Source organism: Rhinolophus sinicus, chromosome 15 (assembly GCF_057876585.1).
Source record: "Rhinolophus sinicus isolate RSI-liver-muscle chromosome 15, RSI-T2T, whole genome shotgun sequence".
Classification (NCBI taxonomy): Eukaryota; Metazoa; Chordata; class Mammalia; order Chiroptera; family Rhinolophidae; genus Rhinolophus; species Rhinolophus sinicus.
The window spans coordinates 73,769,364-73,796,882 of NC_142515.1; the positions used below are offsets into that span (position 1 = coordinate 73,769,364).

Below are 27,519 nucleotides of genomic sequence, written 5' to 3' on the forward strand. Positions count from 1 at the left end.
GCAATGCTTCTTTCCTGAACTTTGCTGTTAAATAAGGAGAATCACAGGGAATGGGAAACCAGAGGTGTTTCGGGCGGTGTGTTGCTGACTTCAGGCCCCATTCTGAGTCAGGGCCTCATCTCACCTGCAGTCACCATGTGCACAGGAGGCCCCCACCTCTCCTGGGGACTGTGGTTTGGCAATTACGAGGCATGTGTCACACCCGTTATGTCACACTGAACCTTCCCCAGCAACTCAGCAAGGGCTCAGCAGGGTTACCTGAGACAAGGTGTGGCAGGCACAGCTCCATGATGACCCCAGTGACCTTGTATAATCACCGCCCCTAGGGTGCGGTGGGACCTGAGAGTATGCTGGGATTTGCTCGGGGCCAAGGCCCTGTCATGTGGCACAGAGACTTTAAGTGAGGGAAACAATCCTTGGTGGGCCTGATCTAACCAGGTGAGCCCTTAAAAGGGAGCAGAAATGATATGAAGCTTGAAAGGGATTCAATGCAAGGGAGACCCTCTGTTGCTGGCTTTGAAGACAGAGCAGGTGGCAAGGAATGGGGTGGCTCTTAGGGGCTGACAGCCAGCAAGGCATGGGGACCCGGGTCCTGCAGCTGCAAGGAATCGAATTCTGGAACAATCCAAATGGGGTCAGAAGACGACCTCAAGCTCCAGACAAGACATTTCAACTTCAGCCCATGGCAGAGAAGCCAGCGTTGCCACGGCCAGGCGTCTGACCTGCAGACCTGCAAGGCAGCACATGGGCAGTTCTATGTGGCTACATTTGCGATAGTTTGTTCTGCAGCCCAGACAGCTCATCCACAGGCCAGGGTGACACCAGGATGGCGTCACCTCACTGTGGGACTAGAATCTTTCTAGTGTCCTCCATGCTACGTTGGTCCTGCGGCCCAAGCTGATTACAGCCAGCATTCACTGCTGGCCGCTGAGCGTGGACACGACACTGGGTGTGCTACACAGGTGATTCCTGCTACTCTCCTCTGTAGCAGCCCTGAGACGCAGGAACAACACTGAGGCCAGAGGGCTTTCTGGTAGCTTCTGCACTGGTGGGCTGAGCCATTCCCTGTGGTTCCCGTAAACTGGGGCATGAAGGCCCTGTGCATTTAATCCCGATGGCACAGGCCTCAGGGAATTCCAGCTCAGAGAGAGCCTGGCTGCTTCCAGGCAGTTCCACAACGCTCTTCTGCAGTCTCATCCAGGCAGACAGGGCTTGTGCGGCCGGCATGCTGGTGAGTCAGAGCCTGGGGAAGGTGGCCTTGCTGAGGGCGGGCGGGAGGGGCAGCAGCTGGCAATCCTAGAGGGCTGCAGAGCTTAGCTCACATTTCCTGGCAGCACCTCGGGGAGGAGGGGAGGCGGGCAGGCAGGCAACACTGACTCCTCGTCTTCAGAGGGAACAGACACAGCCTTCATTTTGCTTTAAAACTTCCGGAACCGGTAGCTTTACAGCTCACCGAGCTTCTGAATTCTTTCCTCCCAGGGCCCCGTGGTTTGACCCCCCCACCCCTGCCTGCCATTAAATAGGAAAGAAAAAAACAAACAAACCCCCAAACACAAACCTCCAGCCAGATTCGACAGGAGGACAAAGGATGAGGGTGAGGACGCAGGCTGTTCCCCCAGCTGAGCTGACTGTTCCTGGGAACGCCGTGTTCACAAGAAGAGACAGGCTGTTTTGTTGAAAGAAGAAAAAGAAATCCCAAACCAAAACAAAACGAGATGGAGGTTTGGGAGAAAAGACGGCTCCAAGGTACTATTAGGGCAAGCCGCCTTCTCGCAGGGCCGAGGAGCTGGGTTTGCAGATGGCCCGTCCGCAGGGACCTTGATCAACATACATTTCTTGCAAGCCTATTGTGTGTACATTTCTTGCACACTTACTGCGTGCACAAAACGGCCCCACACACCTCCAGGGGTAACATTTGCACCACAGTCCATGTAATAGAAGCCCCTAAGGGTCTCACCCCAGGCAGTCATGCCCCCCGGGGGACATTGGGCCATGTCTGGGGCATCTGTGGTTGTCACACTGGGGGTGCTCTTGGCATGGAGTGAGCGGGGCCAGGGATGCTGCTCAGCCCCCCACAGTGCCCAGGACGGCCCCCCACAGAGATGACCCGGCCCCAATGTCAGCAGTGCTGAGGGGAGACCCTGCTCTAGACTGCACAGAAACATACACACAGTGTGGACAGCACACGCTGGGTGTTAGGGGGGCATGTGCTTCCATGTGTCCCCAGCAGCTGGGATGGGGTTGTCCGCTGGCCCCCTGGACCCACCCCATAGAGGGTACTGCGTTGGCATTTGAACTTCAGAACAAGGCAGACACAAAACCTCTTTGACCCGCACTCCCCTGATAGCCAGGGGCCGAGTGGGCAAGCATGGGGAGGGAATGCCACATGAGGTCCTTCTCTGACCCTCTGTTATAACTGTGACCTTTTGGTGGGATCGCGGGGGCCCTAAAACCCTAATGGGGACTTTGCGAGGCAGATGCTTCCCAAGAGAAGGCACGCACCCACTGGAGAACGGCATCTTGTGACTCTCTGTCACCGGTCCCTTTGTGCACAGGCTAAATCCGTCCCCAGGAAGCTATATTTAGAAAGAGTCAGAGAAAAGGGAATGAATGAGGTGCCCAGAAGCCAGAGAAAAACAGCAGCGGGGCAGGCGGATGCTGCCTGCAGCAGGGAGCCTGGAGCGCGGGAATGAGCGGCTGTGGGCGCTGGAGGACAATGAGCCTGTGGTGACGAAGGGTGACGATGCAGCTAATGAGCGGGCAAGAGAAAAGGCTCTCTCTGTCCACCCGGGGCTGATGCAGTCATGTGAGAGTTTGCAAGCCCAGGGACTGGGCCAGGCCAGGGCGCTGAGCATGCATGGCTCACGGCTCTCAGCTCTCAGCTTCCTGGCACTGACAATGTGCTGTCACCCTGGCCCCGTGACACAGCAGCTTGGTAGCCACTGGGTAGGAGGGCTGGGGAGGGAGGAGGGCAGATTCAGGCCTTCCCACCTTGGCTCAGGCAGGTCCTTCTCCGCCTGGGCCCAGAAAAACTCCTACACATCCTGCAAAGCCCCATGAAGGGCCAATTCCTCTGAGAAGTCCCTAGCCTGCTGGCCGTGGACAACCAGGCCACACTAAAACCTCTTCTGCTCCTTAGACATTCCTAAGGAACTGTATGCACTTCTTGTGACTGCTGTCACAAATTACCCCCAACGGGGTGGCTTAAAACCACACATTGATTCTCTGACAGTTCTGGAGGTCGGAAGTCCTAAAACGCAGGTGAGGGCAGGGCCAATCCTTCCAGAGGCCCCAGGAGAACTGTTCCCTGCCTTTTCCAGCTTCTAGAGGCACCGCGTCCCTGGCTCGTGGCCCCTCCTCCATCGTCACAGCCAGCAGCGCAGCCTCTTCCATGTCTCTGACTCTGAGCCTCCTGCCTCCCTCTTATGAGGACCCGGTGATGACACTGGGCCCCCTGGAATCCAGGGTCGTCCCCATCTTGGGGACCCTGACTTAATCCCACCTGCCTGCAAAGTCCCTCTGCCATGTGAGGTGACACATTCATAGGTCCCAGGGATTTGGACATGGGTGTCTTTGAAGGCTATGGCCAGGAAGCTGGGGACCAAAGGGCCACCTGGATGGAAAGGACTGGTGGCAGCACTGCAGGTATTGACTAAGGATGCTACTTCCAGGAATTCCCACTGTCCCCAACGCCAATCTTGCTCCCAGGACAAGAGCTTCCAGGACCAGGCAGCCCAGGGCAGAGCACCTGGCCACACCTGATGGCCTGCCTGGGGCACACACATTTTCGAGGACCGACCGGGACCTGGGTCATTGGCTGCAGCTTCTTGCTCTGGGCTCTGGGTCGCTGGTCAACACCCACCAGCATACTGGATCACAGAATGTTCAGTGCTTACCATGCAGGTGTACGGCACCTGCAGGGATGCCCACCCCACTTGTGGTGCTGTTGGAAAGTCCTGGAATGAAACAGATCCAGAGAGGTTTTTCCTAAGGCTAGTTGTAGGTAGGGTTATTTCCCATGTTAAAAATTAAAAACCAAATAAAAAACAACGCAGCCAGCAATGGGATTAACTGAACAGTTTAGGGAGTTCTCACCCAGGTTGGTTCTGTCCCATAGGAGACACCGGGTGATTTCTGGGGACATCTGTGGTTCTCACAACTGGGGGTGCTCCTGGGATTGAGTGAGTGGGGCCAGAGATGCTGCTCAACACCCCACAGTGCCCAGGAGGACCCCCAAAGAAAATGGCCCTTCCCCAGTGTCAGCGGTGCTGAGGGGGAGAGACCCTAATCTGAGGAATGTTCCAGCCTAGGGGCCAGTTTCCTGGGAAATGTGTCCCTTGTTTTGGTCCCATTGGGGCCAAGTGAGAAGCCTGGGTGTGCCGAGGCTGCCGACGTGGTTCCCGGCACCTGTTCTGGCTCTTACCTGAATCTTCAGTGTCCAGGCAGGTCCCAACTCTGAGGGGCCCCAGGTGTGGACAGGAGGCTTTGGGCTCAGATGTCAGGGCACCCCACCCTACAGCAGAGCATGAGGACAAGTGGATGGAACCCCTACATGGGTGCCCACTGACTTGTGTCTGGCTGGAAACTTGACCCTCAATTGTGGGGGTGGGGGGAGCAGAGAAGCAAATGTCTAGGTTCGGGATGCAGGTTTTGGCCAGTGCAGGCGGAGAGGGCTTCGCAAGGCCACCACCAAGGTGTCGCTGGGCTGTGTCCTCATCCGGGGATATGAATAAGGAGTGAAGGATCCATATCAGCTCTGTGGTGGTAAGCATGGCATTTGGGGTCTCCTGTGGAACCTTCCAGAGAAGGACAACTGCAGCTACCCTTGCTGAGGATCCCAGTGCACTGAGCCCAGGGAGGAGTGTCCCAATGCCCAGGGGCCCGCAGGCGGCAGCAGGACCTCCGTGGCTGGCTCTGGATTTGCAGAAAACCCCTTGCGGGAGTGAATTCATCTCAGCTGCCCAGCAGCCTCTGCCCCGAGACGAGGTTTCGATGACCCACATGGAATTTCTAACGAGACTGAGTGTCTGCTTCTGTTCACACTGACACCCCCTTTTCTCGTCCGTCCAAATTCTAGTACGCCTCATCTTGTTAATGCAGAAACGCCGCCAAGCCCTGGGCTGCCCCGGAAGTGCTGAGGTCTCCCAGGGCGCTCACTGGAAAAGGGAACCGTGGTCGCCTTGGGGCTGGGTGCCCGTGGCTCAGAGCCTCTGCAGGACTTAGGAAGGACAGTTTGGGCCAAAAGCAGTACACAGGAAGGGTGAAGGATGCACAGAATTGGGCAACGCAACCTCTGCCAGCTGGCTTCATGAGGTAAGCAGCTATGTTTAGGAAGCCCACCTGGCAAGGTGCTGTGGGAGACCCCAAGTGGCTGATGGCAGCCTCCAGCTGCCAGGTGGCAAGCACACAGGTGTACAGTCCCACAGCCACAAGGAGACAAATTTTGCCAACACCCCGAGGGAGCTTGGGAACAGGTTCTCTTCCATTTGAGCTTCCAGGTAAGAACACAGCCTGGCTGACACCTGGATGGTGGTGGCCTGGGAAAACCCAGCTGCTGTCCCCGTCCTAACACTCCCATGGAAAGTGACCATGGGCATGGGTGGCTCTGAGGGGACCGTCCAGATTGGCAAGTGGTCACGCAGCCTGGGAGGCCAGGTGATAGTTATTTTTACATGTCCACTTGGCTGGGCCAAAGAATGCCTTCTATGTGGTCAAACATTGTTCTGGATGCTTCTGTGAGGGTGTTTCTGGATGAGATTGACAACTGAACCAGTGGACCTCGAGTAAAGCAGATTGTTCTCTATAATGCTGGTGGGCCCCGTCCAGTCAGTTGAAGGTCTGAATAGAACAGAATTCCCACTCCCCGAGCAAGGGGAACTTCTCCAGCGACGGCCTTTGGACTGGAACTGCACCTCTGGCTCTCCTGGGTCTCCACCCTGCAGATTTTGGACTTGCCGGCCTCTATGATCAATTCCTTAAAATAAATCTCTCTGTAGATACACCTTCTACTTCCGTTTTTCTGGAGAACCTGGCTAATACAAAACACTAGGTGCTTCATGGTCAGACAGAAATGAGCTCAAATCCTGGCCCTGTTGTCCACTGGCCACTGAGTCATGCCGAGTCTGTCTGCTGCTAGGCCTCAGTTTTCCCACCTGTAAGATGGGGATAAGGGAACCTGCTTCCTGGGGCTCCTATGGGGATGAAACGAGACACAGCAGCTGGCATGGCCCACACTAGGTGCCCAGTAAGCATCTGCTGAGTCGCTGAGTGGGGTCTGTAGACAGGGGAGCGCAGTTGGAGGGACGAAGAGAGGGGACAGCGGTCAGCAGCCAGCATGGCTGGGCTGCCTGGGAGTAGGGCCACAGGGCTCAGCGCTCACTCACAGCCACAGCCTGACTGGAGCTAGCTGATGTCAGGGGCTGGAGCTTCGTGTCATTCTGCCCTCCTCCGCTGGCAGGTGTTACATGCAGGAACCTAACCCCACAGCAGGCAGCTGAGCCTGCTCTCCTGACCCCTGAACCTGGCAGAGGTAGCCTAGCCCCCCTGACATCCTCGCATACATGTGTGTCCCAGGGGACCCCACGCTTGCTATCGGACTTCAGGCAACCGAGCCTTGCTCTGTCTGTCAGGAAAATAGGTGCATATCTATGCTTCGCCGATAGAGAGCATGAAAGGACCAGAGACTGCAGCTCCTGGTAACCACAGGGAACTGGCCACCTTTCAGATCATCATCCTCTTCATTGTCAGGCTGGGCTGGGGTGATTCATCTTGGGCGTAAAATCTAAGGGGCACCTGTAGCTCAGCCACTGGGATAACTCAGACTTTCATGCAATGTTTTTATACAAAGTCAGAATGAGTGCAAAACATCCATGTTTTGAATCAATATCAAGTTTTCATTAGAGACAGGTCCTGATAGGGCTGGGGTGAGGGCAAAGCGAGCCCCTCTTCATTTAAAATTTTGACCTTCACTGTGATCTTGGCATTGATTTTGATTTTTAGAAAATATTGCTACATTAAAATACAATTTATCACGCTGGGTCTTTCATTCTGTGCCTGGGCCGAGTGCTGGGCTCTCCTCCCCCAGCCCAGGTTCTACCTGAGACGCTTGCAGGCTGCAGGCAGCAGTGTGGCGCCCTTGGGGCAACTGAGACCCAAGAAGCACAAGCTGGAGGGGGGTGAGCCTCCAGGGTGGGGACGGAGGAGCCGCTGGGGACCAGTGTGTGTCAGCGCCTACAATATTCCTTAGAACCCCCACCCCCAAGCCAACCCTCCCTGCACCTCACCAGCGAGCCCCCAAAGGTCCTGAGATAAGCCTGGGATGGGAGCCAGTTCCAGCCACCCCGCCACTCAATGTTCTTGACTGAGCAAGGCGTCCCAATGCCCTTTCCTTTACAAATGGATCACAAAACTGATGGAAATTAGGCAACATGCTCTTAGACAAGTGACAGTTCCCAGAAGAAACCCCAAGGAAAAGTAGGAAACACTATGCATGAAAATGGGAACACAAACGTAAATGCCTGTGTTCAGGACGGTCTCCATCCACCACCTAACTTCACACCTTAAGGAACTAGAATGGGAAGAGCAAGCGAAACCCAGAGCCAGAAGGAGGAAGGAAATGACAAAGATGCAGAGAAAACGAAACGGAGGCTAGAAAAGCGAGAGGAGAGTCAACAAAACCAGAAGCTGGTTTCTTTGAAAAGGTCGGCAACGTTGGCAAAACCTTAGCCAGGGTGATGGAGAAAAAGGAGGGAAGACGCAGTAACTGAGGTGGGAAGGGAAAGCGGACATGACTGATAGATTTTGGAAATGGAAAGGGTTAGAAGAGGAGCCGTGAAGGACAGCTCCCACAAATTAGGTAATCTATGTGAAATGGACAAACTGGAAATGCACTTGTGACCCAATCCACCATGGTTCCAGGTCCCACACACATCCCAGACCCACTTGGACGCTGGCACTGTGTGTTTCTGTATCTGTGGGCTCCGTAATCTTTGTGACATTCTTGGGAAGTGGGAGGATGCTATTTCCGTGGCAGAGATGAAAAGAGCCCGCCCACACGTGACAGCCGCTCAGAGGCGGACCTGAGGTCTGAACTCAGGTCTCCTGGCTCTGAGCCCAGAGCTCTTTTCACGGTGACACAATTCCCAGTGTGTCATGTGCGCGTGAATGCTGTGGCTGTTTGTTCTTTTTTCTGAAAAACAAGAGATTCCAAGCGCATGAAGTAAAGATAAAATGCTACATACCTTTTTTAGTTTTTCCAAGAAGCACTGCTCTACCCTGTTGAAAAAAAGAGAGAGAGAAAGAAAGTACGGTTAAATTTTCTTTACTTAACCATCTCCATGTTTTCACAGAGAAATACTTTCCTGTCACCAAAAATATGGCACGTGTCCTCCAGAGAAACTGGGGGCAAGAGTCCAATTTATTCTTCACGACTGATCCATTCAGAAAGACAATCCTGTGTCTTTGGGTGGGGGGGAAACAAGTCAAGTTTTCTTATGAAACTTGTATTATTCCATTTCGGAACATGGGGACCCCAAGCTGTGGTCCAGCCCATCAGACGCGCCAGCACGAGAAAAACAAAGTATCCAGGAACCGAGCCTTGAATGTAATGCATGGTGTTTTTCCATATCTGTTTTTTTACTTTGATGGAAGCCACGTGCCAGGGCAAAATAGGGAGAGCTGGAAAAAGTGAACTCGGGGGCAAACCAATTAACCTCGTGTGGAAGAGGTGACAGGTATATGGGTGCAGGAAGGCGCGGGATCTGAGGCTGGCCGCCTGGGGCCAGGAGGTCAACAGGAAAGAAAGGAAGTCGCTGTGATTGGACCCCGGGGGTGGGTGGGCTCCGGCACTTTGGAGCTGCTACAAGCGGAACCCTGGATAACCCTGGACGGAGCTGCAACCCTCCCTGATTCTTGATGCAAACAGCATGAGGGTCCCTGGAGGCCACCGTGTCTACCTGCTGGGGTGACCCCAAGACTAAAGCCAGCCTACATCCTGCTCTCCACGCTGCACCAGCTGCCTTAAGAATGCACTGCCTGGGGAGGCACGGAGGAAGGGGCGCGGTGACCCTGGCTGTCCGGCTGCGGCAACGGCCTCCTATTTGCGGACAAGGAGGCTCCAGGCTACGGCCTGGCTGGAGTCTGCACGTGCAGATGGTCCAGACAGATGCCTGGAGCTGCGCTCCCATGGGACCCCTGCAGCTGCTGGCTCGGATCACACTTCAAAAACCGGCAGTCGACCACCCTCCAGTTCTAGGGGAGGCTGGTCCTTGGGACTCATTCTGCTGCAGGCTTGCCCTGGGGAGGTCAGCACAAGTCCCTGCCCCTTGGCCAATGCAGGCCACACTTCCTGAGCTGCGAGGACCACTGGCAAGCGAGGCTGTGTCTCTCTGGCTCTGAAGGTCCCCTGTGGCCTCTGAGAGCCGGCCCCTCTTCCTTTGCAAACATTTGCTCTTTCCACAAACCAATGGGTTTTTTTCCACCTACACAAAGGGACACACGACAGCTGCCACTCCTGGGTTAGAGCTGAGGGCCACTGAGCTTTTCTCAGTGGCTGTGGGCCAGGGGTGGGGGTGCAGCGGAATCAGAAGCAGGGAATGGGAGGACTGAGGTCAGGCTGGACCTCTCACCCTGAGGCTCACCAAGGGAGGCCCAGCCTGAATGTCACAGAGGCTCCAGGAAGGAGGTGACTGGGGGTGGCTTTCTCTAAAACAGGGGTCTCTCCCCCTCAGCACTGCTGTCCTGGGCACTGAGGGGATTAAGCAGCTGCCCTACCCTTCGATGCCAGGAGCACCCCCACTTGTGACAACCACAGATGTCTTCAGACATTGTCCAGTGTTCCCTGGGGGCAGGCTCACTCTGCCTTAAGGGAGGGCTGGGGACACACACACACACACACACACACACACACAGAAACATGGCACCAAGCAGGGAGAGCTCCTGCCACAGTCCCAGGCAGCCTGTGGACCCCAACCCTGCTGAAGGTGAGCACTGGAGCTCCCTGGGCCTGGTGGGGACACAGACCATGGCCAGGCCGGTGCGCGCGGCATCTGAGAAGTCTGCCCTGGGTGTGCTGCGTGTGGGCACCAGACTGGGGGTTACATAGAGTCTGCCCTCATTATCCGTGAATTCTGAATCTGTGAATTCACCCAGTCACTAAAATTCATTTGTGACCCTCAAATCAACACGGGACGGGGTTCAAAGTCATTCAGGACATGTGTGGAGTGGTGAAAGATCTGAGTTATGACCAGCACACAGGCCTTGCACTGCCTCCTCTCAGCTCAGACTGTTAAACCTGGGCCCTTGTCCATATTTAGTGTCATGCTTTTTGCATCATAGTCTTTTTGTGGGTAACTGAAATGTCCCCCAAGTGCAGAGCTGAAGGGCTGTCTAGGGTCCCGAAGCCCGAGAAGGCTGTGACATGCCTTCCAGAGAAGATGCATGTGTCAGAGAAGATTCTTCATGCAGTTTAGGTGTGTTATAGCGCTGTTGGCCTGCATTCAATGTTAATGCAGCAACAGCGTGTATTAAATAAGGTGTCTTTAAACAGAAACAGGGTAACACAAGGTTATGTGTCCACCACTTGACTAAAACGTTGTGACCAGAGGCGGGCAGGAACCTAACTCTATTTTCCCATGAGCAGTGCTTCCATAGCCACTAATTCAGTGTTTGTTGTAAATAACGAGAATCAACTACATCTATCCATATAAGTGTATATATTATCCTTCTTCATGACTCTGAAAGGTACACAATTTCATTTTAGAAAATCTGGAAATCACACAATCATCCACAACCCCAGCACTTCATTGTTTCCAGGCGTGTACACGTGCCCACCCGGTTTTTACACGTGCAGGTCTGATATCCTATTTGATCACCTGCCTTTCAATTCTTCTTGGTTTACATTACATTGTGAGGCAAACGTTATTTTCCCACACCATCACAAATTCTTCGAGCATCTGACTTAAAAAAAAACAACCTTTATATTGTAGTAATTTTAGATTGACAGAAAAGTGGCACAAATAGCACAGCGGGTCCCCATGTGCCCTTCAGCCTGCTTTCCCTAAGGCTGACAACTTGTAACAATGAAGAAACAAATACGGGAGCATTACATGAGTCACACTCTACCTGGATTTCCCCGGGTTTCCCAGAATGTGTTTTCTGGTCCGAGATCGAGCCCGGATATTACACTGCACTGAGTGACTTCTAAGCCTGTGTCTTATACTTTACGGATGTATCATAGTTTATATTATTATTGCTATTATAGACATTACTGCCCATTATCGGACATTTAGGCCACCCTGGGCAGGAAGCTATAGGTGTTGGGTTCAGATGCCTTTTATTTTGCCACAGCCTGAAGAGTCACAAGCACACAGGCGTGTACAGACCATTTAGGCACAGCTCCGTGCACTTGCAAGTGTGCGCACCTGTCCCCGTCACCCGCAGCAAGACACAACACATTTCCTGCACTGCTGAAGGCACCTGTGGCCCCTCCGAGACTGAGTCACTACTCTGGGGTAATTACTCTGATTTTCGTCATTATGATTCTCCTGACTTTTGCTCCTGAAAATAGAAAAGAGGGGACAGATGCTGACTGCAGGATGAGATGTCTGGGTGAGAAGAAGAACTGCCTGTAAGGTTCTAGAAGACAGCTAGGTGGCACGGACTCGGAGGCGTGGACTCGTCAGTCTTCCCAGGCTGAGGCAGAGCGAGGAGATTTGGAGCCAGCCCTGGCTCTGCACTGCTGTCTGGACGCCTGCCCACTTGCTCTCTGAACCTTGATGTCCTGTCTGTAACGTGGGAACCCCACTGCCTCATTCTTGGGGTCACTGGAAGGATGAAATGAAATGAGCATAGTGCCTCGAGCTTCGCAAGGCACCACTTCATGGCAACAATGATAAAATATATATACCCGGGATGCCAAAACAATGTACACAAGTGGACACTTTGGTCAACGTTGCTCAAGCAGTAGTTCACCGTAATCAGAAGTGTCTGGACGCTGATGGTAACCACTTTGAGCACCTTGTAATTGCAGAAGTCAAACGTGACTTGTATTCATTTTCTGTTATCGGTATGTATTGAGGATTACAATTTAAATATAGTTTTCCTTTCTTAAAATGTGTCTCCATTTTGTTGGCGCCCTCTGTGTATAGCCACAGGCTAATAACCCCAAATTGTTAGAAGTAGGGGCTCTCTGAGGGTCAAAGGCTGACGGGCCTGGGTCGTGGCCAAAGGCTTTCGTTCTGGGGCTGCAGCGGAGAGCCCCCTCCCCCCCCAGTGCCGGCATCTTTAGCTGGTCCATTATCCTAATTTTATCCTAATTTTATGATGTTGGAGCAGCTGTGAGGGACACAGCTGGGCTGAGGTCACACGGGGTTGGGCTGGGGACGTCAGGCTTACTCAGTGTTTATTACAGGTCAGAAGTTTAATTTCTCTTCTTTCTCTACAACACTGCTCAGGAAGGTGTTCCGACTGCTTGCACAGCCGGCCTGGCAGGGCCCCCAGTGCTTCTGCGACACGTGCTGTCCCCTGGCTCGCCTGTCAGAAGGAGGAGAGGAAACTTCCAGAACCCTGGTTACTTGGCTCTGCTGTTTCACGGCCAGGCCTCGCATGCTATGCAGGTGTGTGTGTGTGTGTGTGTGTGTGCGCGCGCGCGCACGTGCGTGCAGGTGGAAGGGCAGGTCACGAGGTCACCGTCTCTCCTGGGGTAACCCTGTCCCCCAGGGGATACTGGCCCATGTCTGAGGACATCTGTGGTGCTCCTGGCATCAGTGGGTGGGGGCCAGGGATGCTGCTCAACCCCCACAGTGCCCAGGACGGCCCCCCACAGAGAATAACAAAGGGGTCCTGGTTTGGTCCCACAAGCACTGGTGCCACCATGCAGAGCTGCCCCTGAGCCCAGGACAAGTGGCTCTGGGCCTTTGCTTCACCTCTGGTGCCCTCACCTGGGCCCTTGTCCTTGCAGGGCTCAGCCTGGCCTCCCTTAGGAGGGTTTCAAAATAGATCATCTGCTGTTTTTTTTAAGTCTCAGAAATGCCTGAGAGGAGCTGCCGGTGAGGAAGCTGCCCTGGGCAGTACATGAAACCGGAAGTGCTGCAGTTTGATTTTTAGCAGCTGTTCCGGGCAGCAGGTGGGTAATCCCCCTCTGCAGGCATTTCTCTTAGAAGGCTCTCTGCTTTCTGCTTCTCAGAACAAAACTGGCTCCATGCATTCACATCCTTCGCTCACTCGGGGCTTTGAAGGGGTTCAAATTGGAGCCAGGACCTAGGCACCCAAATACTCAGAGTAGCTGCCCACGCCACCCACCCCCTGCCTGGCCTCAGCCCAGCTAGGGGTGGGGGTGGGGTCCCATCTTGTCTCAGCTACAGGGAGATACCTACAGCTGATTCTTTATTTAAAAAAAAAAAAAAGACCAATAAATAAACATCATTTTAGTTCAGCTGAAAGCTATCCTCACTTTCAACAGCTATGACAGGGTCCCCCCTCGGCACTGGGGACACTGGGGCCAGGTCACTCTCTGTGGGGCCGTCCTGGGCACTGTGGGGGGGGGTTGAGCAGCATCCCTGGCCCCCACCCACTTGATGCCAGGAGCATCCCCAGTGTGACAGATGTTCCCAGATGTCACCCAGTGTCCTCTGGGGCAGAACCACCCTTGCCCCCATTCCATTGAGAACCACTGTGCTAGGATTACTGAGCTAATACCTTTGAACCCCTCCAGTGTATTCACTTACAGTGGGAATTTTTAACATAACTCTTAACTGTCAACTTACTTTTTAAAAATTTATTTGTATTGAAATATAGGGGACACACACCGTTGTATACGTCTGAGGTTACAATGTCCAGACTTGATACTGTACATGCTACAACACAACCGCCCACTGATTTTAACGTTCCTGCTGATCCTCCCACCCCTCCCTGGCCCAAGATGAATTTGAGGCACTGACAAGTGCAAACACAAAGAGGAAGGAATAATAGGAGAGGTCACGAAGTGGGAGTGACAATGACGGAAAGGACTGCTTTGTGTCCAGCTAAACAAAGGTAATGTCTGTTGGTTGTAGTGGGTTAGACACGGTCCCTCAGATACTCTCCAGGAAGCTCAGCACACGGTCTAATTCGGAGAAAGGGTCTTTGCAGATACATGATGCTAAGAATCGAGAGATGCACTCGTCCTGGATTTAGGGCGGGTCCTAGACCCAATGACTGGTGTCTTTGTAAGAGAAAGGAGTGGGACACTGAGACTTAGACACACGGGGAGAGGGGAGGCAGAAGCTGTAGGAACGCGGCCACAAGCCCAGGGACACCTGGAGCCCCCAGAAGAGAAGCTGGGAGAGGGAGGAAGCACCCAACCCTGGGACCTCGGGAGAGAACGACTCTGGGACACCTTGATCTCAGACTTGTGGTCCCAGAACTGTGGGAAGATAGTTTCTAAATGGCTGTATTACCCCATCCTCACCATCCAGGAGTGCTGAACTCATTGAACTTAGGGAGTTTTCTGTGCAGGGGAAGATGGGACAAGGGAGGGATTCTTAAGAAGCAGAGACAATTAAAGCATGTGATATAAGTGCTAAGTAACAAACACTTTTTTTTTCTGTAAAAGGCCAGATAGTAAATATTTTTGCTTTTGTGGACCACATGGTCTCTGTTGCAAAAACTCAACTCAGTTGTGCCAGAGCCACTATTAACTAAATGCAATGGGTGTGCTGTGTGCCGATAAAACTTTATTTGCAGCAACAGGCAGAGGGCCAGATTCAACGGCCTGGCTGCAGTTTGCAGGATCCTGAGCGACACAGAGATGAACAGCCTCTGAGGCTAAGCAATGGCAGCTTCTCAAAAGGTTAAAATGGAGTTACCCTGTGACCCAGCAATTCCACAGCTAGGTACACGTACAAGAGAAGTGACAACACACGTCCACATAGAAACAGGTGTACTAATGTCCACATAGCACGGTCCACAACAGACAAAAGCTAAACCAACCGAAGTATTCACCAACTGGTGAGTAGATAAATCAAATGTGGTGCATATGCACACACAGGAGTGCCACTCGGCCGTGAAAAGGAGGGAGGTGTGACACTCGCCACAACATGGATGGACCTTGAACACACGGTGCTCATGAGAGAAGCCGGACACACAAGGCCACACAGTGTGTGATTCTATTTATGCGAAGTGTCCAGAACAGGCACATCTTGAGGTTTGGGGGGACAAGGGGTCCCCTCTGCACCTAAACCACAGGAGGGTTGTGGGGGATGGGAAGAGGTAGGCCGAGATTGGGTAAATCAGGGGTTCTTTCAAGCAGTGCTGAGGCCATCGCCAGATACATCCTTTTTTTCAAGTCACTGAAGCAAGGGGAGCAAAGCCTGGCCCCCAAGCACAGAGAGGCCCCCACCCCGTCACTTGGCGCCCCACCCAGTGGCCTTTGGCTTTTAGTCTAGCTTCTGAGAGCACCGCAGAGGCCACGTGACACAGGCTCCCAGTGAAAAGGAGTCTAAAGCACACCTCTACAGGATGTTTTGAGTAACTCTCTGTGGCCTTTCATGATCCTGTCCCCACCAGGCCTCATCACCGTCACCTACTACAGTGTCCGCTCATCAACACTGACTGAGCCCAAGGACCCTGGCAACCACTAACTCACTTTCTGGTCATTTCTGCGGGTGGCTTTAAATTAATACAATTCTTGCCAATTACCTGGTCTGGCAGCAGCAATCAAATAGAGAAAGTCCATTCTCTTTAAGCCAATACAATCCCGCAAAGCCTAAAATACATGCATTTACTCTCTGCTTTTGTCAAGCCGTGGAATATTATGCAGCTGTGAAAAAGAATGAGGCAATCTATGTACTGATGTGTAAAGTTCCTGGAAGAGATTATTCGGGTCAAAAGGACTTCCTTAATTTAACAGGTACCTTGCGGGATCATGGCTCTGAGCACCTCTCCCCCATCAGGTTTACACGTTGATGGAGGAGGGTGTGCTAGTCAGAGGGAAGTGACCGAAAGACACAACACCTTTCTGTGTGGGCCTTGTCCCTTCTCATCTGCATGCCCCTGGTCAAATCGCTTTTTTATTCTCTGCATAGAACCATCTAAACACAGGACTGGTATTTACCTCCCTCATTTTGTCTGAGGGATCCGATGAAACTCAGTCTGGAAGAAGCCAGAAAAACTATGTGAATATGACAGACTGTGGGTGGTCGAGACCAGTTGCTAAGAGGGGCCATGGCCCTGAATACTGTAGCCCCGAGGAGCCAGGAACATCCCAAATGGGGGGCTTCCTTTTTTCCTCCGTTCTTGGGTCTAGCCAGGAGCATGACACACCTGTGCTGGGCGGAGTCCAGGTAAAACCCAGCCAGCTTCCCCTGCTGTGGTCCTCTCCCCCCTTTCTGGGGGTCTCTCCTCTAGCTGCACCCACCCTGCCATCCTGCCCTTACACTCAACAAGGTGGGGGGCGGTGAATCTATGGCATGTGTGCTGAGCTGGAGTCTTAGCTAAGCCTTTCTCACCAGGAAAGCTCAGCTTTTTATCATTGAGTTAAAAAAAAATTTAATTGTAGTAAAATGCACATAACATGAACTTTACCATTGTAACCACTTTTAAGCGCACAGCTCAGTGGCATTAAGCACACTCACATTGTGCTGCCATCCCCACCATCATCTCCAGAACGTTCCATCTCCCCAAACTGACACTCTGTCCCCATTAAACACTCACTCCCCTCCCCTCCCCCAACCCTTGGCCCCACCGTCTACTCTCTGTCTCTGTGAATCTGACTCCTCTGGGACCTCCTGTAAGTGGGATCACACAGTGTTTGTTCTTCAGTGACTGGTTTGTCTCACTGAGCATCATGTCCTCAGGGTCCGTCCCACTGTAGCAGGCGTCAGAACTCCCTGCTTTCTAATGCTGAGTACTGTTGCCCTGCATGGCTGGACCACGCTTTTCGGCTGTCGTGAATGCTACTGTGAACAGGGGTGTGCAAACACCTCTTCAAGTCCCTGCAGGAAGAAATGACCACAGGTGCACTTGCTGGGTCACATGATTCGATTTTGAAGTGTTTGAGGTCCCACCATCCTGTTTCCCACAGTGGTTGCCCCATTTTCCATCCCCACCAGCCATGCTCAAGGGTCCCCATTTCCCCACACCCTCACCACTTCTAAGCACCACTGGAATCTGAGCCTTAGTACCCTCACCTATTAGGTGGGGCTGGTGGCTCCTCCTACAGCCCTGCAGGAGACCCCGCGGGTGGGAGCCCGTGTTTGTGGGGACAACAATGGCTGTCTCTGAGCTGTCAGGAACCAGGGAAGAAATGCTGGTTGGCCTTTGTCTTTTGAGATTTTTTTTTGGCCGTTCTTGAGCACCGATTTGGAAGGCCACCGGGAGAGGAACAAACCAGGAGCACGGACGCCACCCTCACGCACGCAAGCACGCACACGCACACACAGATACATGTCGCATACATACGTGTTCCCAGAGAAGGGGTCTTGGGGCTGGCGGCCTTGGAGACTGAGTTTCCTAGCTCGACGCTAGGTGGCCCTGGGTGACGTGCAGGCATGCGGCCTGGGTGGTGCCGGAAGCCAGCAACACAAACAGACAGGCCCGGCCGGCTGAGAGCTCCCACAGCCTGCACGTGGGGCGCTGGGACTCTGCTCCTTCCTGCAGGGCCACCGTGGTTCCTGGACACGTGCAGAGCCCACCGTCGCCAGGGCCTGCAGCACGGGAGGGGAGAGGGACTAGAAGCAGCTGCTGGCAGCCCTCACACGTCATGGGAGCTTGGGTGTCCTTCTGAGTTCATTCATATGCACTGCTCATCAGGGCCCTCCCTGGTGTGTGCAAAGCTCTGAGACTCCTGGTGGCCCCGCCCATGGGCTTGCAGGCTGGGGTACAAGGTCAGTGCATTCGATTTCTGTGCTGTGTACGGAAGGAATCACCACAAACACGGTGGCTGCAAACACCACCCTTTTGTGTCTCCCAATTTGGGGTTCAGGAGTTGGGACACAGCTAAGCTGGGGTCCTGGACCCAGGAGGCTGCCATTTCATCAAAAACACAAATAGAGCAGGGCCCGCCTCTGAGCCCCCTCAGGTTGCTGGTAAGATTTACCTCCCTGAGGCTGCAGGACTGGGTTCCCCAAGTTCTTGATGACTGTTGGCTGGGGTCACGCTCAGCTCCTACAGGCGTCTGTGGGGTCCTGGCCATGTGGCCTCCTCCACCAACCCTCTCATACTGTGGCAGCTGACTTCCTTCTGCAAACCTGCTGCATTGGAGTCTTATGTGACATAACTAACCCACAGGTGTGACACTGTCACCTTTGCCACATTCTGCTGGTTACAAGTAAGTCAAAGGATTCTCGCACAGGAAGGGGGAGAAGATTACACAGGCCTGTGCCAGAAGGCGGTGCAGACTGTCACCTCCTGGGCCCTGGGCGCAGATAGATGGAGAGCTTACCGGCTGCCTGACGCCAGCTGTGCGGGCCCCCAAGTGGGCCCGAAAGTGGGGGTACATATACATGTAATGTATATGTAACTTACGTAGACACATACACTTACATATACATATGGTACATATAAATACATAGGTAATACATGCATATAAATATGTAATATATACACACAAATATATGTACATAAGTACATATTTTTATATATTTAGTATATTTATATATAATTATATATAAATATAAATATATATATTTATATGCATATATTACCTATGTATTTATATGCACACAATATTATCTATCTATACTGTATACTTATATTTATGGATAAATCTAGTAAGATTTATTCTAACCTAATATTCATTAAGATACATATAAATATGTAATATATGCATATAAATATATACTTTTATATATTTAATATATATTGTTTTATATTCTATTTAATAGTTACATTTAAATATATATTTATGATACATATAAAGATACATATGAACATATATTTAAAATATGTAAATGTTATTTTATGCATACGTTACATATTTATTCATATGCGCACAATATTATATTAATATATACCGCACGCTTATATTTGTGACTAAATCTGAACAAATGTAAAAGGCACAGCAGTCCCATTAAAGCGCTATGGCACGTCCGCAGCACAGCGACATCATGGACGGTGGTCACTTCCAAAGGCGGGGCTCTGAGGCTCACAGATGCTGAGTTTCGGGGGAGCCCCTGGAGAAGCTGGGCAGGAAGCTGAGTGCAGCGGCAGCCATGTGGGCTCCCTGGTACTCGATTTTATAAAGTCATTTGTATTTTTTTATCGGGTTGTATCCCTTCCTGAACGCTCACCTTGGTTCTTTGTGGAACGAAGCGCAATATGAAAAAATCAACACAAAACTGCGCTCAGGCATGTGCAGCAAGCGACTGGTCTCCTGGGGCTGAGCGTGTCAGTGTGCAGGGCTGCCCAAGCGCGTGACTGGATGCTGGGTGGCATGGACCCCGGGTTCTGCTCTCAGAGTCCCAAGACCTGGATAGGAAGAGCGGGCCTGTGTCCCTGTAAACCATCTCAGCACTGGGGACACTGGGCGGCCGTCCTGGGCACTGCGGGGAGTGGAGCAGAATCCCAGCCCCACCCACTCAGTGCCAGGAACTACTCCAGTCTTGATGACCACAGATGTCCCCAGACATGGCCCAGTGTCCCTTGGGGGCAGAGTCACCCCAGGTGAGACCCCCTGGGCCAGGGGGTTTGCTGATCCCGGGAGACTACGTTCCATACCCACCTGACTGAGGTCCCAGGAGGCTGCACACACTTAATACACAGCCTGAGTGGGAGGGGGTGACTCACAGATGCTGGGGTCACCCTGGTTTACCTGGTTTTACCATCTGACTGACCATTGGGGACTTATTCTGGTGTCTCCTGTGAGCCTAAGGATCTAACTCAATTTTTCCCCCAAATAATGAATGCAGGGTCATCCCCTTGGCACTTGGGGCCAGGTCACAGTCTGTGGGGGCCCTCTTGGGCACTGTGGGGGGTTGAGCAGCATGCCTGCACCCCCCCCCCCCCGCCCCGATCATCAGGCCCCAAATGTCAACAGTGTCAGGTGGAGAAACCCCGCGGTAAAAGATTTCCAAGTCACACAGCTAGGAAAGGGTGGAAGCAGTGCTTCCTGCCTTCTGGGCTGTGGCAATGCAGAACCCAGTCTGCCCCCGGCATGGAGGACCACCAGCACTGGTGGGGCGCCAGCTGCGAGGGGCCAGGAAATGCCAGGGAGAGAGGATGTGAGACAAACAAGCAGCCCAAGAATGCAGCCCGCGCCTCTGGTCCAGCCTTGCCTGCCAGCCACTGTGTACTCTGGAGGGACCCGTTACTCTGGGGTCCTGCCCCTGCTGGACATGTCCAGGCACAGAGGCCACCCGGTGCACTGACCTGTGTCCTGTGGCCCTGTGTCATGCGTTAACAAGAGCAAAGAGACACTCCCAGCAGCATGGGCTACCATCCTGGGCCAGGGGTCACCCTGTCCTGCAGAGCAGCTGGCCAGGTGGGCACCCAGAGCTCTGGCTGGTAACTCACTGGGACCCTGAAAGGGACACAAGCCCCCTCCCAGGCCACTGGGCATGTGCCAGAAGCCGTGTGGCCAGGGAGAAGGGGAAGCAGAAAGTCAAAGAGGGGACACCAGGAAGGCGGACAGGGGGTGTGCAGACTGTCTGGCAGGAGCTGGACTCAGGTTTGGGGGCTCTAAGACCTAGGCACACAAGTGGTTTCAGTTGGGAAGCTTTAGAGCATTTGCCCTCGAGGCTGGAAGTGTTCATGGTGACAAGATAGGGAGATACACAGTTCCTTGTGCTGGTCACCTCCTCGGGGACACATCAGGACGGGCCACCCACCTGAGGGGCTTTCCAGAAACGAAGAAGGAGGGCAAAGGATGCTTTTCTAGTCACCAAACAAGCAAAAATCCAGTTTCTCAGTCACTCTGTGTCTGGGTTTCCTGGGGGTGGCCGTAACAAGTACCACACATTTTGTAGATTAAAACCACACACATTGATTCTCTGACTGTCCTGGGGTCAGGAGTCCCACATGGGCCTCTCGGGGCTAAACCCAGGTGCGGGCAGGGCTGGTCCTTCCAGAGGCCCTGGGAGAATGGTTTCCGGCCTTTTCCAGCTTCTAGAGGCACCGCGTCCCTGGCTCGTGGCCCCTCCTCCATCGTCACAGCCAGCAGTGCAGCCTCTTCCATGTCTCTGACTCTGAGCCTCCTGCCTCCCTCTTATGAGGACCCTGTGATGACACTGGGCCCCCTGGAATCCAGGGTCGTCCCCATCTCAGAGGCCTTGACTTAATTCCACCTGCAGAGTCCCTCTGCCATGAGAGGTGACATGGTCCCGGGAATAGGACAGGTACATCTTTGGGGCTGTTATTCTGTCTGCCACACACACTGTTCTAGAAGGATTTTTTTTTTTTTTTTTTTTAAAGATCACCCATGTTTAAAATCAAGCTGTTGTAACAATAAGGCGTGTCTGGCAGGGAGGCTGGGTGTGGTGTGACATACCCTATGGGTCTCCGGGAAGCCTGATGTCCCAGGATGTGCAAACACCGACTGGCCCTGCAGACCACGGAGCACAGGGGTCCATTATGACCTGTGGCATGCACAGAGCTGTAGGGCTCCTGGCTGCTTATATGCGTTTATGGGGGGGGGGGGGACGGGTTTAGGGGTTGAATTGTGTCTCCCCCAAAATTTACATGTTGTAGCTTAACCCCCCAGTGGATTGGTGTTAGGAGGTGGGGCCTCTGGGAGGTGATTAGGTCACGAGAGTTGGGGCCCCCACGAATGTGCCCAGGGCCTTTATCACAGAGGCCCCAGACAGCTCCCTCACCATTTCCCCCATGTGAGAACACATGACACCAGCTAGGCTACATCAGGACTTTTAAAGATCTTTGCATCCCCATTGCCAGGCCCTGAGCAGACACTCAAGTAAATGTTTTAACGAACCAAGAAGGGAGCCCTGGAGAAACATGTGCAGGGAGATCAGGGACCAAACACTGCAGGTGAGTGGGACCCCCATACCCCCACCCTGCCACTGGTCCTTGCCTCTGACATCGGCCCTGGCCTGCCCGCCTCTCCTAATCTCTTCCATCATGCCCCCCACCTAAATGCAGGGGACAGAGGCAGTCCAAGTCCCTGAGCCTCTAGAAAGCTCATCTTGCTTCTCTTTTCTTATGCCCCAAATCAGGCCACAAAGAAGTTTCAACTAGAAACTTGTCCCCAGGGCACAGCGCTTTCTTGGGCAATCCAGTCCTGACAAGACATTAATCTGTAGTTTGGCCCCTCCCAGACCCCTAAAGAGTTTTCTTTAAGGACATAAAGTTCCCAATAATAAGACAGGAGAAAAAAACAACAACAAAAAAGACAGTCTAGGTGACAGAGTGATGGGAAGGGGTGGCCTGGGGAGCCAGGTGTCAATTCCAGCACTTGCAAATTGCCCAGGAGGGCTCCCAGGAGGGGTGGGCTGAGTTCTCAAACCACAGGAGGGTGAGAACTGGTCCCTCACTGTGGGGTGGGGCTGTTCCTCATCCCTGCGTTCCCCAAAAAAGGCAGCAAAGTCTCACCTGCAGCCAAGCTCCCCACTGCACCCTGAATGCCTGTGTGCCCTGTAGGAATGAGGTTTTCTGTATTTATAGGGACACCTGCCCTTGAGGGTGGAGACCATGAGACATGCCTCCTACCTCTAAGTGTCTCACGGGGTCCCACTCACTCCTCATCACTCAACAGATGTGGGATCAAAGGGTGAACCCCAATTCGTACAGGTCATAGCTCTGCCCATGGCTGGCACACCATCGTAGGGTAAAATATGACAGTTTTTCACAAGGCAATGTGTGGCTGCTTGTTCACTGTGGCTAGAGGCCCAGCGGACGCTGGGAGGGGATGGGGAGCTGTGTGAGGGAACCGTCTGTGGAGGCCCACAAAGTGGCCTATGGCCTGCGGGCTGCCTGACGATTGTTCCCATAACTCTCCTTAACACGGGACGCCGCCATCGTCCTATGACACCTGTTCACTGTCTCCAGCTGAGATTAGGACTGTGGCCTGTGGGATTCCTAATTCACTGCAACAAAGTAAAAAGGCAAAATGGGAAATGCTTTGCCACATGTACGAAGCGCAAAACACTGAGTTCCTTACTATATAAAAATCTCCGATAAATCACTGAGGGGTGAACAACCGACTTAAGGGATCCTAAATGGGATGGATGACTGAAAAAGTTCATTAGTGGAACAACGGGTGAGATTCCATCAGTTCTATGCTTTAGTCAATAGTACTGCAGTAAGGCTGATTTCTTAGTTTTGATAAATGTGCTGTGGTCATGGAAGATGTCAGTGGGGGAGACTGAATGGTGAATGGGATAGGGGAACTCTCTTCTGTAAGTCTCGAGTTACCGCAAAACTTAAAAAAACGAACTGTTTACAATGGACAGAAACAACCCACAAAAAGCACTGTAAATATCCATTGTGAACATTTCACTCTAATAATGAAAAGATAATAGATAATGCAATGAGATGTGACTTTTCTCCTTTGAATCCAAGGAGACTGACGCCTGGACACAATGGGGGACCCTGGGTGGAGGAAGGGCTGCGAAGGACGGGCGTGATGGACCGCGGATTGGAGCGCTAGGGTTCTGTAAGAGAATGTCCTTGTTCTTAGTTAATGCTCACGGGGCATTCAGGGGCTAAGGGGTATGATATCTCCACCTCAATCTCAAAAGGCTCAGAAAAAATTAATATGCATACGTGTATAACTGCAAATGTGTACCACTGTATGTGTGTAACTACGTTACTATATACACTATAAATAGAACTCCATATACATACACACACACACACCTCTGTACATGTAACGTACACACACACGTATCCACATACAAAGAATAATGGAAACGGCTGGCATACCTGGATATAAACGGTATATGGAATTCCTGTACTATTCTTGCAACTTTCCAATAAGTCTGAAACTATACCAAAAAACAGTTAGAAAACGTCAGTGTGGAGGATATTTTAACAGTGGTTATCTCCAGGACAGGATGGCTGATGAACTTCTAATTTTTAAAAAATTGGGATATTGTTCACATACCATAAAACTCACCCTCTTAAAGTGTAAGTTCAGTTATTTTTGGTATTCTTTCTTCTTTAAGCCTTTGTGTGTTTTCTGAAACTTTTTTAAAACCATGAGTATGTATTACCTTTACACATAGGAAAAAAGCTAGTAAAAAAAAAACCCAAAACACCTGACCGTCTGTGCCCTTTACGGACTGTTACAAACTGGACCAAGGGTTGGCCCAGACGTCTTGAGGGCATTGTGATGGCATGAGAATGACCTCAGGAGGGACGGAGAGGGCGGCCCTTCGCAAGCTTGGCCCCCAGCCCACGCTGTGTGACAGACGGGCCCATGTTGGTGCAGGTGCCAGGGCTGCTGGCACCTCCCACCTTCCAGAGCGACTGTCACCTCCCTGATGAGTTTCCCATCTGCTCAGCAGGGCCATAAATTTGGAGGGTGGGCCACACATGGGAGTCGCCTGAGACTGTGTCTGCCTGGAAAGCTGTGAGCCAGGATACGGGACATGGGACATGCCGCTGGTGTGGTCTCAGGCCCCTGGAGCCAGCTGAGGCTGACGGACTGGCGGGGTGGCAAGGGCACACACAGGCATGGGGGTGGGCCGGCCTGGGTGCGAAGCCCAGTTCTGGTGTCCTTGGTTTTTTCTGAGCCTCGAGTTCCTCAAATGAAAAGGGAGACAGACAGACGCACATATGCCTCTCAATGGGAACTCAGAATAAATACTACATTTGGGTCCAACTGAATAAGACTTCAGAATCATAATTAGAGTGGAGAAACCTGGCCAACACAACCTCAGACAGGGGTCGAGGTCAACATCAAAGGTGACAGGTCATGGTGACATATGACCCCGGATATGATGGGATGAGAAGGATCCTGCACTCTGGGGTCTTCCAGAACCCACCAACCCAGTCTCACCACGAGAAAAACACCACATAAACCTACAAAATCCCTGCCCAGTCCTCCTCAGAACTGTCAAGGCCACCAAAAACAAGGAAAGTCTGAGAAACAGCCCAGAGGAGCCTAAGGAGATGTGACACCTGAATGTCAGGTGGGACCGCAGGACAGGAAGATGCAAGAGCTGGTGACATCGGAATAAATGGTGGAGTTCTGTTAATGCTATCGTGCTGGTGTGGCGTTCTTGGCTGTGGCAACTCACGTGGTGATGTCAGATGCTGACACGCCACGAGGGGAGGCTACATGACAGGCAGGTGGGGGCTCTGTCCTGTCTTTATGACTTTTCTGTAAATCTAAAATGATCCCCTAAAAAGGAAAGGTTTACTTAGAAGATGATCAGAGCTGCCAAAGCGCTTCACTCGGCGTGTCCTACAGCACTGCCCCTGGCTCCAGTGGACAGATAGCAGGACGGTCGGACACCAGAACATGTTCAGTTGAATATTCTCGAGCTGTGCGATGTCTTGGGACATCTGTGGTTGTCACACTGGGGGGGGGGGGTGGCCCTGGCATCGAGGGGGTGGGGCCAGGAATGCTGCTCAGCCCCCCAGTGCCCAGGATGCCCCCCAGAGATGACTGAGCCCCAGTGTCTGCAGCGCTGAGGGGGAGAGACCTGCCTTAGGCCTCAGGCAGCAGCAGCCAGGATGTGTGTGCTCCATGGAGACGCCCACCTGGCTGGGGGGGCCCAGCCACGCGCAGCTTCCGGGAGTCAGGACACAGTCCTGACACTGCCGGGCCTCTCTTCCCAGCAGGAAGGCCTCATCCCAGTCATCTTATCAGTGTTATGACACGCACGGGGATACGGGAAACACGGGAAACACAGACCTGCTCCTCCCTCACAGAGCTCACAGTCCCAGGAGGAACCACATAACCTGAGAATACAGAATCAGAAACCACGATGACACTTTTGAAGGAAAAATGCAGGAAGTCATGAGCACACATACCAGCGGTCCTGATTTTGCTTGGGGAGTGTCTTTTGATCGGAGAAGGAGGTTTAGGAGGTGCAGAAGCTGAGGAAGTGGGAGTGGGGACGTGTTAACCCACGAACCGCATGGATGCAGTTTCACTTTTTGGACTTTTGTTTAAAAATGGGGGTTCACATGCTAGCAGCTGGGCTCTAGGACCCAGCAGGAGTGAGGGGATGACTCCCCAGGCCTTGGGATGTTATAAAGCGGCCGCCCAGCTGCTGGTAGGTGACCAGAAATGATGCAGGATCATTGGTGCCGCTGCACTTGAATTCTACGGGGGCTCAGACCGGGGAGGTGATGGGGGCTCAGACCGGGGAGGTGATGGGGGCTCAGACCGGGGAGGTGATGGGGGCTCAGACCGGGGAGGTGATGGGGGCTCAGACCGGGGAGGTGATGGGGGCTCAGACCGGGGAGGTGATGGGGGCTCAGACAGGGGAGGTGAAGGGGGCTCAGACTGGGGACGTGCCAGGGGCTCTGCCCTGTGCTGCTACTGGGTCCAGGTCCTGGGCCACCAAGCAGAGGTCCGCTTCTCCCCTGCCAGGGTCAGCCATGGGGTCTGCTCTCCTGTGTGGCTTTGGTGACTCTTCCACTCAACTCTCCAGTGCCCTTTTGGTTTAAATGTCTACCTTTTTAGTTAAAACTTTGTTTTGAAAACTCATAGAGTCATAGAAGTTGCAAAGAAAAATGCAGGAAGTCCTGTGCATCCCTCCTCCAGCTTCCCCCAATGGTAACATCTCGTGTAACACAGTTAATATCACAGCCAGTTTTAGTCTGCTTGGGCTGCCATAACAAAAGGGCACATGCTGGCGGCTTAAACAATGGGCAGTGTTTCTCACAGTCCTGAAGGCTGCGTCTGAGATCAAGGCGCTGGCAGGGCTGGTTCCCGGTGAGACCCACTTCCTGGCTTCCTCACGTAGTGGACAGAGATTCTGATCTCTCTGCCTCTCCTTCCTGATCCCATCATGGGATCGGCTAACCCTTATCACCACCCAAAGGCCCCACCTCCCTTCCTTCCGGGGGGCAGGAAGATGGAGTGAAAGTCGTCCAGATTGGAGAGGAAGGAGAACCATGTCTCCTCTTGCAGATGACACGATCTGGTATAAAGCGTCCCTGGGCACACATTTCACGGCAGGCAGCGGTACAACGGGCGCTAAGAACCCTGGGGGAGCCTCTGGAGTCAGAGCTCTTTCTTAAGGTTGGTGGGAGCATGGGACGGGGGCTGTAGGGGATGATGGGAGCCCTGCTGAACTGCAACTGGCCTTTACCTCTAATCAGCTCCCCTGGGACAACCAGAGGGCATCAGATTAAAAAGTCACACTGAGATAAGCCTGTGAAAGGATATCTGCAGAGAGACAGGTAGTAAACAGACCTCTTAAACACGTCAGGAGGGCTTTTTGCTTTTTTTTTTTTTTTTAAAGTCAACAGCTGCCCAGAACCCAGCAGGGCAGTCAAAGAGCCTGTTCCTTGGCCGGGAACAGGGTGGGGACAGAGGGCAGCTGGAGCTGGACGCCAGCCCTGTGGGAATGTTGTCCCGTCAGGGGCTGTATTTCTTCTCCATCGTCCTCTGACCTTCGTTCCAAACTGCCT

General features: G+C 52.8%; 1 protein-coding gene across 25 annotated transcripts in view; it reads right to left on the bottom strand.

Moving 5' to 3' along the window:
* Positions 1 to 27,519, bottom strand: part of GNG7 (G protein subunit gamma 7) — a 144,213-nt gene that overhangs the window by 50,765 nt on the left and 65,929 nt on the right. For 17 of the 25 annotated variants that reach the window (XM_088792241.1, XM_088792240.1, XM_088792242.1 and 14 more), the window contains one exon: positions 8,241 to 8,274. In XM_088792241.1, coding sequence (XP_088648367.1) covers positions 8,241 to 8,274 — 34 coding nt within the window. Of the gene's footprint in view, positions 1 to 2,502; positions 2,577 to 8,240; positions 8,275 to 23,850; positions 23,913 to 27,519 lie in introns of all 25 variants that reach the window. The other 8 variants (XM_088792238.1, XM_088792239.1, XM_088792234.1 and 5 more) reach the window with 3 other exon arrangements.